This window comes from Nicotiana sylvestris, chromosome 9, assembly GCF_000393655.2.
Source record: "Nicotiana sylvestris chromosome 9, ASM39365v2, whole genome shotgun sequence".
Classification (NCBI taxonomy): Eukaryota; Viridiplantae; Streptophyta; class Magnoliopsida; order Solanales; family Solanaceae; genus Nicotiana; species Nicotiana sylvestris.
Genome location: NC_091065.1, coordinates 5,460,917 through 5,475,282, shown reverse-complemented (window position 1 = coordinate 5,475,282; position 14,366 = coordinate 5,460,917). Strand labels below are relative to the sequence as shown.

Below are 14,366 nucleotides of genomic sequence, written 5' to 3'. Positions count from 1 at the left end.
GTATGATTCTTGAAAAAAAAGAATCCTTATTTATCTGGATTTTTAATTTTTGTATCCACTTGACTAGTTTTAGTTAGAGGTTGGTAAGTTTAAGCTTATTTTGGATATTTCCGTAAGATTTTCTTACTTTAAATACATTATTTATTTTGATTATTAATTAAATTTTATTGTATTGTATTGTTAAATTTCTTGTTACATGACGATAAAAGCGTAACTTTAGGTAACGACCGATTTGACATGACATTATTCGGTGCAACTTTAATCAAAACGCGCTCTGTAGATTCGTAGACAGTGACTGACGATTCATTCATCTTCTTTCTTTACACTTGCTTTAGTCTCTATATATTTATTCTTCTTAAAAACCCATTTGCAGAAAACCCAAAATTAGTGCAAAAATTGAGAATTAATGGCAACTCTAGGAGGAATTCGTGAGGCAGGAGGATCTGAGAACAGTCTTGAGATCAATGATCTTGCTCGCTTTGCTGTTGATGAACACAACAAGAAACAGGTCCCTCTTTTTTCTTTTTCCTTATTCTCAAACAAGAAGTTATATTTTGTTTTTTCTTCTTTGATTTTGTTGGAGTTAGGGCTGTCAAATTTGGCAAAAGCCCGCCCAACCCGCTCAAGGTTGGAGTGATTATTGACCCGCATATTTATTGAAAGTTGGGTTTATTTTTAGCCCCAATTAATACATGAGTAATTTTGCCCCAGAATATCTTAGAAATATACAATTCATAAGAAAACAACACATCTTAATTAAAGTTTGGCAAGAGTTGGACGGCTTGGGGTATGATCCAAAGTTTAGCCTATCTTGACCCAATCCAAGTAACTTTTGGGCGGTTCATTAATTGAATCTATTTTGACCCGCCCAAAATTGATCCAACCGGCCCATTTAACACCCCTAATTGGAACTGACCTTTGTTTTTATCCCCTGATTGTGGAATTGATTGTGTTTGTTCCTCTTATTTTTACCTAGGGTTGCAATGTGTTTGTCAAATGTTCCCATGTTCAAATGTTTCTTTTACCTGTGTTATTTTATTTTTAAAACAAAAGAAATTGTTATATAAAAATGGGTTTGTTATACTCACTGTCACTGTAAGCCTATTTTATAGGTTATTTGCTACAACAAGTAAATGCGACATGATAGTGTAGCAAAATCTTTAAACTGAAATTGTGTGTAACTTAAACAAAATAAAAAGAAAATCAATCAAGCTATTGATCTACTGTGTCTCAATTTTCTTCAAGAGGGTGATTTGATTTTGTAGTCCATTATAAATATTATTTTAGTTATATGAACCTTGAAGATCAGCAAAAATAACACGGGAGATCTTTACATAAAACACAAGCGATCATCGTAGGAGCAATTTCTTCTATTAAAATCGTAAGTGGGTACATGAGATCATTTTCTCCAAATTAGACGAACTCAACTTACTGCAATCCTCCTTCTCAGTGGCGGATACCTTATTACAAGCCGTATCATCGAACATGACAATGCTTCATAGAAAAATGTCAATGAATATGTGTAGGTTAAATATTTTTTTAAGAAAATAATATGTATAGATACAATATGCCTCAGAAAATACTGCAAAGTAACATCTTTCTGGAATAGGAAGTAAAGCCTTAAAATCTCCACAATTCCAGATCTAAACTCATGTACAAGCCGAATTGTGATAATATACTGATAACGGAATATCCTCCAAGCACCTACATTGTTAGCTGAAGTTTTAAGCTAGGTGCTGACTATGATAAGTGGCTATCTAGTGGTTAGACCAAAAACTTGTTTGAACAAGTAGTTTGACCATTTAGCACAAGTATTTAATACCTGACCTGCTTATGAATAGTTTTAAGGCTACTAAGCTAAGAGTTGGGTAAGTAGAGAAGGGTAAGACGGGCCGATCCATTGTCGAACCTTGCACCACCAGCCCTCAGGGAATTTCTCGGTTATCGAATAGATATTTTCTTGATCCAAAATTGTGTGAATCTAATTATCTTTCAGGAGTTAATTTGATCTGTTTGCCTCAAACTAGCGATAAACTTATTAATCTTTTCAAATGTAAATCTTGTAGATATATTCTGAAACAACATCATTTATAGTAATGATTTAGACCTTTAGTCATTACCTTAATAGGTAATTATTAAAGAAAATTTCAGCCAGAGTTTCATCTTTTTGAATCTTGAATGTTGAATTGCATCTCATATTTTTGGAACAAAGTGAGTACTAGCCTATAAGTTGCTAAACTAATTGCGATAAGCTTGTACAAATGTTCAAACTTTCATCTTGTTTAAGTTTACGTGCTTGAAATGGGCATTCTTCATTAGGATGCGGTAGTTTAGATAGTGCTTTTTCATGGTGGGAATGAGAGCCAAGAGAAGAGGAGAAGAGCTGCATTCATCCAAACAGAAATAACAAAATAAGTATTTTAGTATGCTTTTGACCACTTTAGTAAGTCTAAAAAAAGGGGCAGCCCGGTGCACTAAGCACCCTCTATGCGCGGGGCCGGGTCTATTGTACATAACCTTATCCTGCATTTCTGCAAGAGGCTGTTTTCACGGCTCGAACCCGTGACCTCCCGGTCACATGGCAGCAACCTTACTAGTTACGCCGAGGCTCCCCTTCCACTTTAGAAAGCCTGAATTGGATAAATCTTTGCTGGTGTCTCTGTGATTAAGCATGTACAGGGACAGCCTTTATCTTCTTTGCACTTTGTTACGACTAAGATTGATTGCTTCAGCACTCATGGGCTACTTTTCTTGCTTTTTGAACAATGTTCTATATCAGAATGCACTTCTGGAGTTCGGAAAGGTTGTTAATGTGAAGGAACAAGTGGTTGCTGGAACCATGTACTACATAACACTGGAGGCAACTGAAGGTGGTAAGAAGAAAGCATACGAAGCCAAGGTCTGGGTGAAGCCGTGGCAGAACTTCAAGCAATTGGAAGACTTCAAGCTTATTGGGGATGCCGCTAGTGCTTAACAAGTGCTAAATGAATGCCTCTTATGTTTGTGAAAATAAAGGTAAAATTTTAGCTTGCCAGCATTTGAATATCGTAAAGTAAGCTTTTAACTATGTCGTAGTGTTAAGTTACAGGGAACTGTAACGTTACAATGTTCCATATTTCATATTATATGGTCCTCCATATGATAGTTCTATGCTATATCTTGTATATGTACTGCTTTTCTATTGCTAATATATATCTGAGAAGCATAAGCAATTGCATTTTTTTCTGAGCTTAGCGTGTAGGTCGACGGCCAGCATAAAAATTGTTATGACGAATCTTCATATTAATGAATGCATTCAGGTCCTTACTAAAAGTTTCAACGAACATGGATAATTGTTTCTTCAAGCTGTTTGCTTTGCTTTGGTGTAGCATACTCGACATTTGGTTTCTAAATGCTTTTCAATAGGAAGGTGAGTCTTGGAGCAACGGTAACTTTGTCTCCTTGTGACCTATAGGTCACGGGTTCGAGCCGTTGAAGCAGCCACTAATGTTTGCATTAGGGTAGGTTGTCTACATCACACCCCTTGGGGTGCGGCCCTTCCCCGGATCCTGTATAATGCGAGATGCTTTGTGCACCGGGTTGCCGCTAGCACTTGGTGTTGGTAGTGCTTGTTTTTACTATTTCTCTCTTCCTTCTTGAGCCGAGGGTCTATTGGATACAACCTCTCTATCCTCCCAAGGTAAATGTAAGGTCTCCGTACACACTAGCCTCCCCAGACCTCACTTGTGGGACACTCACTGGGTTGTTGTTGTCGTACAGATTGAGTATCTGTAACCGTCATGAGTTGTTGGTTGGGCTGGATGGATCGAAATTTTCATAACTCATTCTTTTTCTTATGTTGACGTGAAGATGTAGATATACTTCTTTTTTGCTTATTATCCTGGCATTGCAGCTTCTAGACATTCAGTACAACAAACTACAGAAATGCTAAAAACTCATTTGTAGCACAGTTGATTTTTTCACGGTTTCATTCTTAGGTTTTTCTGGCCATATGAAATGTTTATTCTTCCATCTCCGTGACATCCATGAACGCGATAATTAGAGCGGGGGAATGAAAACATATAATTAAAGACGTTTCCTGTTGCGAGTTGGGTAGCATATTGTTACAGTCTCGATACTGTTGAATAGTTTACAATATTTTTCTCTAGTCAAAAAAATAAAGTTGATTTGGCAGTGCAGTAATTGTATTGTAGTCATCAGTATGGAGTTCTTTAATTGGTTGATAGTAGGCAGAGATCATTCTGCTAAAAATTATCCTATAAATCTCTCCGAGGAGGAGCTACAACAAGCTAAGGGTGGTTGCGAAGGATGGTCAGTTGACCATCTTTCGCTTTTGCTGGAAAATTATTGTATATATAAGTCAAATATAAACATTCTTAACGAAATTCTTGGCTTGGCCACTAGTGCTAACAAAGTAGTGGTATTGTGATGTTGATATGTTGAGAGAATTAGGTAAAGGAAAGGCTCTTTGTTGCTACACAAGAAATACAGAGTATGACATGCCATGGAGTTGTATAATATTAGATTAGTAAAGAACAAGGAAAAAGAAAAACACTTATTGTTATGCAAGAATTGGAGTAAAAAGTTTTAAATTCTTAAAACAAATATGGATCATCAAGAAAAAGAAAATGGACACAAGCTATCAACGGTTTTATATAACATTTGTCTCCAAAATTGTAGTAACTTCGTTAAGTATGACGTAGTTGAGAGCCTTCATCCCTTTAACTTCCAATAACCATAGAATCCAGCAATAACATTCGACAAACAACCAGAGGTGGATCTAGAATTTGAAGTTTATTGGTTCCTGTAATGATCTCAAGTTAATATATAGCAATAACTGGGATCAGAGTCAAATATTTATAGATATTTTAGAATTTCGTAGTACATGAGTATATAGAGTCTGAGCAAAAGCTATTGGGTTCATGTGAACCCATAACTTTCATTCTACATCCGCCTACGTCGAACAACTACAACTACTGATATGGTCAAATGCTACTGAACTTTATAACTTTTTTCTTTCAAAATGAAATATGGAATTAAAGTACCTGATGTCATGTCGTAAGGTCGTTTGATAACATGAAGAAAGCTTCTGTTTGATCTTTTTCAATGCTGCTACAACATTAGTCATGTTCATCCTTTCAGTTGCAATATTAGCGGTGCAATTCATGGCTAACTCCATGATTGATGATACACATTGCAGCTTTTGACTTAAGTTTTCTTCATCTAGTGTTAGTAAGTCGGCATCTATGATTTTATTCAGCTCATCTGGAAGCGAATTATGCACGTAGCTTCTCAAATTCAAATCTCCCGCGAACATTTCATCATTAGGTTTCTTCTTTATAAAGGTTTCCAGCAACACGATACCATAACTATAAACATCAGACCTCTTGGATACAAGGCCTTCCAAACCATACTCTAAACAAGAAAAAATAAAACAATATGTCAGCAAATAAACTTATTATGTGTTAATCAATTACTTTGTTACAAAGCTAAATAACGAATTTGAAGGGGAGCCTTGGAACAACAGTAACATTGTTTCCATGTGACCTCTAGGTCATGGGTTCGAGTCGTGGAATCAGCCATTGATGCTTGCATCAGGGTAGGCTGTCTACATTACATCCCCTTTGGGGTGCGGCCCTTCCCCTGACCCTGCGTGAACGTGGATGCTTCGTGCATCTGGCTGACCGATAAAGTTGCATAAAGAATTTACCTGGAGCAATGTAACCAATTGTGGCAAAGGTTGTAGTGTGAGCAATAGATTCTTCCTTAGTCAAAAGTTTGGCAATGCCAAAGTCAGTTAGGTGTCCCACCATGTCATTGTCAAGTAACACGTTGCTAGGCTTCAGATCACAGTGAATAACCGGTACTGAGTAACCATGATGGAGATATTCCAGTGCAGAAGCAACATCAACCATGATATTCAATCTTTGCATTATATTCAAACAATAATCTCGCGAATATAGCAACTTGTCTAAGCTCTCATTTGGCATGTACTCAAGTATCAATGCTTTAAAATCCAAGTTACAACAACTGCTTATGATCTTGGTGAGATTTCTGTAACGAAGATTCCGCAAGATTTCACATTCTGTATCAAAAGTTTGAAATGTACCTTCCATCTGCACATTGAAAACTTTAATAGCAACTATCATCCCATCTGCCAATGTCCCTTTGTAAACAGAACCAAAACTTCCACTACCTATCAAGTTATTTCCATCAAAGCTCTGAGTTGCTCTTTGAAGTTCATAGTAAGAAATTCTTTGTGGTGCTATCTCAGGTGTCCACTCATCTTCAGTATTGATTGTTTTACCCCGACGTCTCATCAATATGAAAACTATTGATGAAACAACCCCTACTACAAAGATAACCAAAGAGGCAACTAAAATCCATATCAATCTTCTTTTCTTTGAATTAGAAGGACAAGGGGGGACATGCTTTTGAGGGTTACCACATAATCCTTTATTCGACATGAAAGATTGGAAAGGAAGATGGACAAAAGGCCCTCCACTCGGAATTTCCCCGTGTAACCTATTGAACGAGACATTAAAGGAGTCTAGTTGCTTAAGTTCCTCTAATGACTTTGGAATCACACCAGACATATTGTTATATGAAAGATCCAATGCTTCCAAATTTACGAGTTTTCCAAATGTCTCAGGAATTGATCCTTCAATTCTGTTATGAGCCAAATATAGTTGAGTCACTTTCAGTAGAGTTCCTAATGTATTTGGTATGTTGCCAGATAATTGATTCCATGAAAGATCCAGAAGTATTGCAGCCTTGAGATTTCCAAATTCTAGTGGTAGAGAGCCATTGAAGAAATTAGACGACAAGTTCAACTTCAAGATGTCTTTGAGATTCCATAGACTTGAAGGTATGCTAGAAGTGAAGTTATTAGAATCAAGATAAACCTCCCTTAGGGAAGTCAAATCCCCTAAACATGTAGGAATACTTCCCCACATTTGATTTTGTGAAAGTTTTAGAAAAAACAAGCTAGATAGCTCACACAAACCATTTGGAAAAGGACCACTTATTCTATTTACACCAAGTGAAAGTTGTTGAAGGTTTTTCAAAGAACTTATCGTCGTCGGGACAATGCCAGTAAAGTCATTATCTTCTAGCTCCAAAGAAGATAAATTTATCAAATTTCCAATTTCATTTGGAATATGACCCTTGAGATTACAACCTATCGCCGAAAACCATTGAAGAGAAAGATTGCCAATAGACTTTGGAAGCAATGCATTTAGGGGATTGAAAGATAACCTCAAATCTACTAAGTTTATCAAAGGAGTAATGAAGCTCAATGTTGAAGTTTCACCAATAAAGGAGTTGCTTTGTAAGTGGAGAACTTCAAGAAGTCTTAAGTTTACTAGAGATTTAGGAATGGAACCTGTAAGTTCATTTCCACCTAGTTCAAGAGCTGTAAGCTTAGACAAATTTGAGATGGAACTTGGTAAAATACCATTAATATTGTTTTCACCTAGAAATATTCCTTCAATATTAGGTAAACCATGGCCTATAGTTGAAGGAAGATTACCTGAAAAGTGGTTATCTGATAGTGAAATAGATTCAAGAGTAGAGATATTGAAGATACCAATAGGGATAGAACCACTAAAGTTATTCAAATACAATGAAAGGTCCACCAACTCTTGAAGGTTACCAAGTTCATCTGGAATTACACCTGCAAAAATTAGTAAAGGTGAATGAAAAGAAGTGTCATATTTTTTCCAGAGTCTCCGTGTAACCTATAGATCAAGGATTCGAGCCGTGGAAGCAGCCACTATTGCTAGCATTAGGGTATGTTGTCTACATCATGCCCTTTGGGGTGCGGCCCTTCCCCGTATCTTGCGTGATGCGGGATACTTTGTGCACCGAACTACCCTTTTTATATACATATTTTTCATATTAAAAAAGGTAGTCCGGTGCACTAAGCCCCCGCTATGCGCGAGGTGCAGGGAAGGGCCGAACCACAAAGGTCTATTGTATGCATCCTTACCCTGTATTTCTGCAAGAGTTGTTTCTACGGCTTGAATCCATGACCTCCTCGTCACATGGAAGCAACTTTACCAGCTACGCTAATGCTCCGCTTCATTTTTATCCAAAAAATTGAACTGTAAAATAACGCGGATTGGATATTTTTTCAATACCTGTCAAGTGATTATTTCCAAGATCAAGTGCAGTAAGCATAGTCAAATTTCCAATGTCTCTTGGTAAAGGTCCTTCAAGCATGTTACCACTCATATATAAAAATTCAAGTGATGAAATGTTGAATATGGTTAAAGGGATCGGGCCCTTTAATTTATTTTTTTCCATGACTAACAACTTCAAGTTATAAAGATGACCAATCTCAGATGGAATTGTGCCTGTCAAAAGAAATATCACATAAAAAAGCATTAATTTAACTAGAGCTCAACTCTATACAATAATGGTCATAGAGAATCAAACGAACCATATATAATATATTTGCAGTTGACAATAGATGAAGTAACATATATAATGCTAGTTTAAATTAAATAGTTTTTAATATATTTGAAATCAATTTGTTCGTGTTTTTTTCATCGTTTTCACATTATTTTCTTGGCTCGTGTCTTTAGCTTTCAAAGTCCAATTCTTGGTTGCATAACTCTACTCTTAAAATTGATTTCAAGAAATTCATTATGATCACCTCCTCCTTGTACTTGAGGCTCTCCGGCAGGGGAGGGGCTTGCTATCGTAACCTTTTCTCCCAGTTTATGTGAAAAAGTTAATAGAAGAAAATTATAAGTTCGAAGAAAAGAGAAAGGAACCCTTGGATGATGCATGCATCAGAGGTTTGTGGGAAAACTTAAATATCTTACTATCACTAGACTTGACATTATCTATTTTGTGAGGTTGGTAAGCCAGTATATGCATACTCCAAAGGGAGAAATTAAAAAATACTTAGATTTACAAGTGAACATTCAAAAATAGTCACAGTTTCAAAAGTAATCGAAATTTAGTCACTTTTCATGTAAAGATAAATCTGAACGAAAACACTGTTTAAAATCTGGAAAATACTCCAACATAATATATTGGAATTCCAGTATAATATACTGGAGTTTCAGCATAAGTATACTGGAACTCCAGTATAATATACCGGAGTTCCAGTATACCGGTTTAGCATAATATGATAGAAGTTCATACACAGGTGCTCCAATCTCTAGTATATTATGTTGGAACTTTCCGCGTATTGGAGTTCCAGCATAATATGCTGGAAGTTCATACACAGGTGCAACGATCTCCAGTATATTATGTTGGACCAGTCCCTATTGCAGCAAAATAGTGGCTATTTTTCAATGACTTTGCAACCGCTGATTATTTTTGAATGACTAGTACGAAAACTGGTTAGCCCGTGCTATTTTTACTACTCCAAATGACTCCTTAGCAATCCAGGTAATCCAACCCCTTTGACCTTTTTTCTTTTTTGTATACCCCCTCCATTCCAAGTCCAGATATTTGCTAGCATCAGTCTAATTAGCTTAAGTTTTTGAAGAAAAAGGTAAAGAAGGAAGGGTGGTTGAAGCATGGGTGATATTTGAGTTCGGTTCGAACCTTGAGGCTTCCAAGGAAGGTTGGTGTATCAAGATTTCACCTCAAGCTTAGAAGTGAAGATTTGGTGGCTAGAACCAATCACTAAGGCCTAAACAGATTGTGTGGAATTTGAATTGATAAAATTGATGTTATGTTTGTTTAGATTGAGGCTATGTTTTAGTACGAAGAAAAGTATTTTTTAATTTTTTCATATTTCATTGTCTTAAATGTTTTGCAAAATATTTTTCTTATGAATTTATTTTCCTCCAAATGAAGAAAAATAACTTTCCTACCGAGAAGAGAAATAATATTTTCTAAAACTGTCTTTCTATCTTACCCACCCCTAATCCACACCCTTGCTACTACCCAATTTCCACGAGACTCCTGACCCACCACCACCACTGTATCCTCCACCCACCCTCTAACCCCTGCCCTCAGTAACCTCCCAACCCGCCCCACCACCCACTCTTCCCTGGTCCCCTTCCCTTAGGAAGAGGTCGAGGTCGGGGTTGAGATTTGGGGTCAAGATTGGGGTCCGAAGTCGAGGTTGTGGTTGAGATCGAGATTAGAGTTGGAATCGAGGATTGGTGATCAAGATCAGGTTTCTAGATTGGGGTTGGCACGTGAGGCCAACCCAACTTGGACTAGGATTTTTTTAGCCCATTTAAAACTGGGCTTATAAGCCCGGACCAAGTCAGCCTGCTGGCCCTTGGGACTTGACCGAGGCTGGGCCTGGGCCGGCCCGTGGGCCAAAAATTAATTAAATTTAAATTAATTAATTATTTAATATTTAAAAAAAGTAAAAACTAAAAAAATTATTAACTATAATCCTCATTCCCCAACCCTAGATTGCTCATTTACCCTTCCATATCAACTAGAATTTAGATTTTTGACATGCATGGAATATGACGAAATTAGTTTTTCTTTTGCTTAATTAATAACGAAATCGAAAAGTTTTAGGTGACAAATAATAATCTTTTTTCAAAAGAAAATATTATTTTAAGTGGCCAATGATCAGTTTGGATTACTTTAATATATTATTAATATTTAAACTGCTCTTCAGTATAGAAAAAGAACAATTTTAAATACACAAAAAAATTGACCACTATCAAATTTAAGGAATTTTAAAAATTTTATGGACTATAATTATGAATCAGTAAATGATATTAATCCTATATTAAAAAACCTCAGCATATAAACTTATTGAAGCAATCCTGAGAAAAATAAAAGAAAAATTTTAAGAAAATACTCATGTAACTTTAAAAAAGAAGAGCTAGAGATATAGAGAATTTGCATTTCAATTATGAGATTCCTCGTCAAATATCAAGCTTTTTGTATGCTCTAAGTAAATATTAATTGTTTACATGATTAATCGACTATGTCACGAAAAATATTTAAGGATTTAACGAAATTCTTTTTTCTAAAAAAAAGGGTCGTCCTGCCCTAGCCCACGACCCTCTTAGGGCTGAGTTGGGGCTTGTGGGTCAGGTCAGGGTTCGAGGTCGAAGGTTGACGTCTAGCTAAGGGGTCAGGGTTCGAGGTCTGAGGTTTAGGGTCGGGGTAGGGATTCTGGTTCAAATTCGATCTCGACCCCGATGTTCGACCCTCCTTGAACCTCAAACCTAAATTTATCCTCCATCTTGACCCAGATCCTGATCCCAAATCTAATCCTGAACCCCGACTCCCGACCTCGAATTCCTACCCGAGCTGGGCCACAACCCCGACCCTATCCCTAAACTCGAACTCTCGGTCCTGATCTCGACCCTGACTCTTGCCCCCGATCTCGGCCCCCCACCCCAACCACAAATCCCTGCTGATCTAGTCCTCAACCTTGGCTCGGACCCCCATTACCTAGCTCATCCTCATATCTTTACCCATTTTATCTCTCACAGTATATGCTTAAGTATATATTTTCCAAAAAATATTTTCTATTAGGTCACCAAATACCAGAAAATAAGTATGAAAACCATTTATTTTTTAAGAAAATATTTTTTTGAGGAAAATATTTTCAATGGAAACTATTTTCATTCATACCAAACCAACCCTGAATTGGGCGCAGTGAATCGTAGGAGCGTTATTTCATGTCAAGTACAAGGTAAGTTGAAGCCTAACTTTCTTAAGGCATGAGATGGTTTAGTTTTTAACAGTTCAAAGGTTTAGTTTGTATTGAGAGGACCTTAGAACAAAAAAATAGAGAGGAGAATAGGTTTGTATTTTTAGCCATGATAGACACTAGGTTAAATTAAGTAGGAATAATTTAGTATATAAATTTTAGAAAAGGGTATATATCTTTGTGATGGAAAAAATTAAAGTTGGCTTCTGACACCAAGGAAATGTTACTCCCTCCGTTTCAATTTATGTGAACTCATTTGACTGGGCATGGAGTTTAAGAAAAGAGAGAAGACTTTTGAACTTGTGGTGTAAAATGAAACACATATATTTTGTGTGGCTATAAATCATTGCATAAAGATAAATTGTTTCCAAATAGGGAAAGAGATCATTCTTTTTGGCACGAATAAAAAAAAAAATAGGTTCACATAAATTGAAACGGAGGGAGTACTTTTTTCCTTCTTTCCCATAGCAGAAAAACTGCTTATGCTAAATTAAAGATTGTGTATTCGGGGGGATATGTACATTTTTCTACCACTACAGCTACTACTTAAAAATATGTATTTTTCTAAAAACTTGGTTAAATACTTCAACTCTCTAAAATAAGCACATTTTTTAAAAAAAAAAAAAAAGACAAAGAAGCAGTTTTCGCTCTGATATGTCAATAATAATAATAATAATAATAATAATAATAATAATAATAATAATAATAATAATAATAAGGCAGCCCCGATTCACTAAGCTTCCGCTATGTGTAGGGTCCCGGGAATGGCCGGACCAAAAAGGTCTATTGTACACAAAAGAGGCGGATCTAGAATTTCTAGAACATGGGTGCACTAGTAAAGAAAGGATGAGGAAAAAGTGTAAAGTGGGAATTGATCGTTGTTTTTTTGAGTAAATAATTAAGTATTGAACCAAGTGCACCATTCAACTTTTATGTAGCATAGGTGCCAATACAAAATATTGGATCAGTTCTATAAAGTACCTAATTTGACGGAAGGATCATGAGTTCACGTGCCCCATAATTGAGGCTATAGATCCGCCCTTGGTACACAGCCTTACCCTGCATTCTTGCAAGAGGCCGTTTCCACGGCGCGGTTTGAACCGGTGACCTCCTAGTCACATGACAACAACTTTATCAGTTACGTCAAGACTCTCCTTCTGTCAAATTCTGTAATACTATCACTAAAATTGAACTCCCAAGAAAAATAGTAAACACATACATACCTTCTAACGTATTATTTCCAAGAGTTAAATCTTGCAGCAGCTTTAAGTTACCTAGTTCTCTTGGAATTGTTCCATCTAAGTTATTTTCCATCAAAGATAGAACTTGAAGTAGTGAGCATTCAGAAATGGTTCTTGGTATCTGTCCTCTTAACTTATTAAAATTAAGTTCAAGCTTTCGCAATCTGGGAAGACGACGACACAAATCAGATGGAAGATTACCACTTAAACCAGATTTTTCAAGATCCAAATCTTCTAGTAATGAGATGTTGAATATAGATAGCACATTTGAGCCATTGAGTTTATTGAATCCAAAGCTCAACAATTTCAAACTCTGAAGATCAGTGGCTATTCCTTTAGGAATATTTCCTTCCAAATTGTTGTAACCTAGTTTCAAGAATTCAAGATTCTTGATTCTTGAGATAGAAGAAGGAATGAACCCACTGAAACTATTTATTTCAAGAGACAACATTCGAATATCACCCGAAAACGAAGGAATTTGACCAGTTAAGTAGTTGTCACTAAGATCAATGGCTCTCAATCTTGGTAAATGAGAGATTTCTGATGGTAATTCGCCATGGAAATAGTTGTGGCTTAGATCAAGTGAAACAAGAAAAGAGAGGTTTCCAAGTTGTGGAGGGATAGTACCATTAAACCCTAAACCTGAAATATTCAGTACAGTAACTCGTTGATGACGAGAACCACAAGTAATTCCAATCCATTTACAAACTGTGGTTGAAGAAGACCAATTTGTTGAAAGAATGTTATTAGGATCTGAAGTGATGCGCGCTTTTAGCGCCAGAAGAGAAGATTGATCCGTGCTTATATTCATCGCTAAGCACGTTGTTATAACGCGAAGAGATATTACTAAAAATGCTAATAGCGAATAGGTAGAGGCGGAGGTGGAGGAGGAGGATTTCTCCATTGAAAGGAAGTGTGTTTGTTGGTTGGATCTTTGCATCAATATACAGTCAGACTTTTATATAGCACCATTCATATATAGCACTCATTCACTATAGCATCATTGGTCTGTGCTTATATTTATGGCTAAGCATGTTGTTATAACGCGAAGAGATATTAATAGCTAATAGCGAAAAGGCGGAGGTGGAGGAGGAGGAGGAGGAGCATCTCTTCATTGAAAGGAAGTGTGTTTGTTGGTTGGATCTTTGCATCAATATACAGTCAGACTTTTATATAGCACCATTCATATATAGCACTCATTCACTATAGCATCATTGGTCTGTGCTTATATTTATGGCTAAGCATGTTGTTATAACGCGAAGAGATATTAATAGCTAATAGCGAAAAGGCGGAGGTGGAGGAGGAGGAGGAGGAGCATCTCTTCATTGAAAGGAAGTGTGTTTGTTGGTTGGATCTTTGCATCAATATACAGTCAGACTTTTATATAGCACCATTCATATATAGCACTCATTCACTATAGCATCATTGGTCTGTGCTTATATTTATGGCTAAGCATGTTGTTATAACGC

General features: G+C 36.6%; 2 protein-coding genes across 2 annotated transcripts; one reads left to right on the top strand and one right to left on the bottom strand.

Annotated features, from left to right (window-relative positions):
- The first annotated feature begins 239 nt into the window (after positions 1-239).
- LOC104212132 (cysteine proteinase inhibitor A-like) lies at positions 240-3,228 on the top strand. Its single transcript, XM_009761328.2, has 2 exons — positions 240-508; positions 2,780-3,228. The coding sequence occupies exons 1-2, from the start codon at positions 407-409 to the stop codon at positions 2,972-2,974; spliced, it is 297 nt and encodes a 98-aa protein (XP_009759630.1). The 5' UTR covers positions 240-406; the 3' UTR covers positions 2,975-3,228.
- A 1,119-nt stretch (positions 3,229-4,347) lies between these two features.
- On the bottom strand, positions 4,348-13,708 carry LOC104212133 (probable LRR receptor-like serine/threonine-protein kinase At3g47570). The gene is made up of 5 exons (XM_009761330.2): positions 12,880-13,708; positions 8,142-8,357; positions 5,711-7,675; positions 5,046-5,415; positions 4,348-4,804 (listed from the first exon to the last, which is right to left on the bottom strand). Exons 1-5 carry the CDS (start codon positions 13,706-13,708, stop codon positions 4,795-4,797), a joined length of 3,390 nt encoding a protein of 1,129 aa, XP_009759632.2. The 3' UTR covers positions 4,348-4,794.
- Positions 13,709-14,366: the final 658 nt, after the last annotated feature.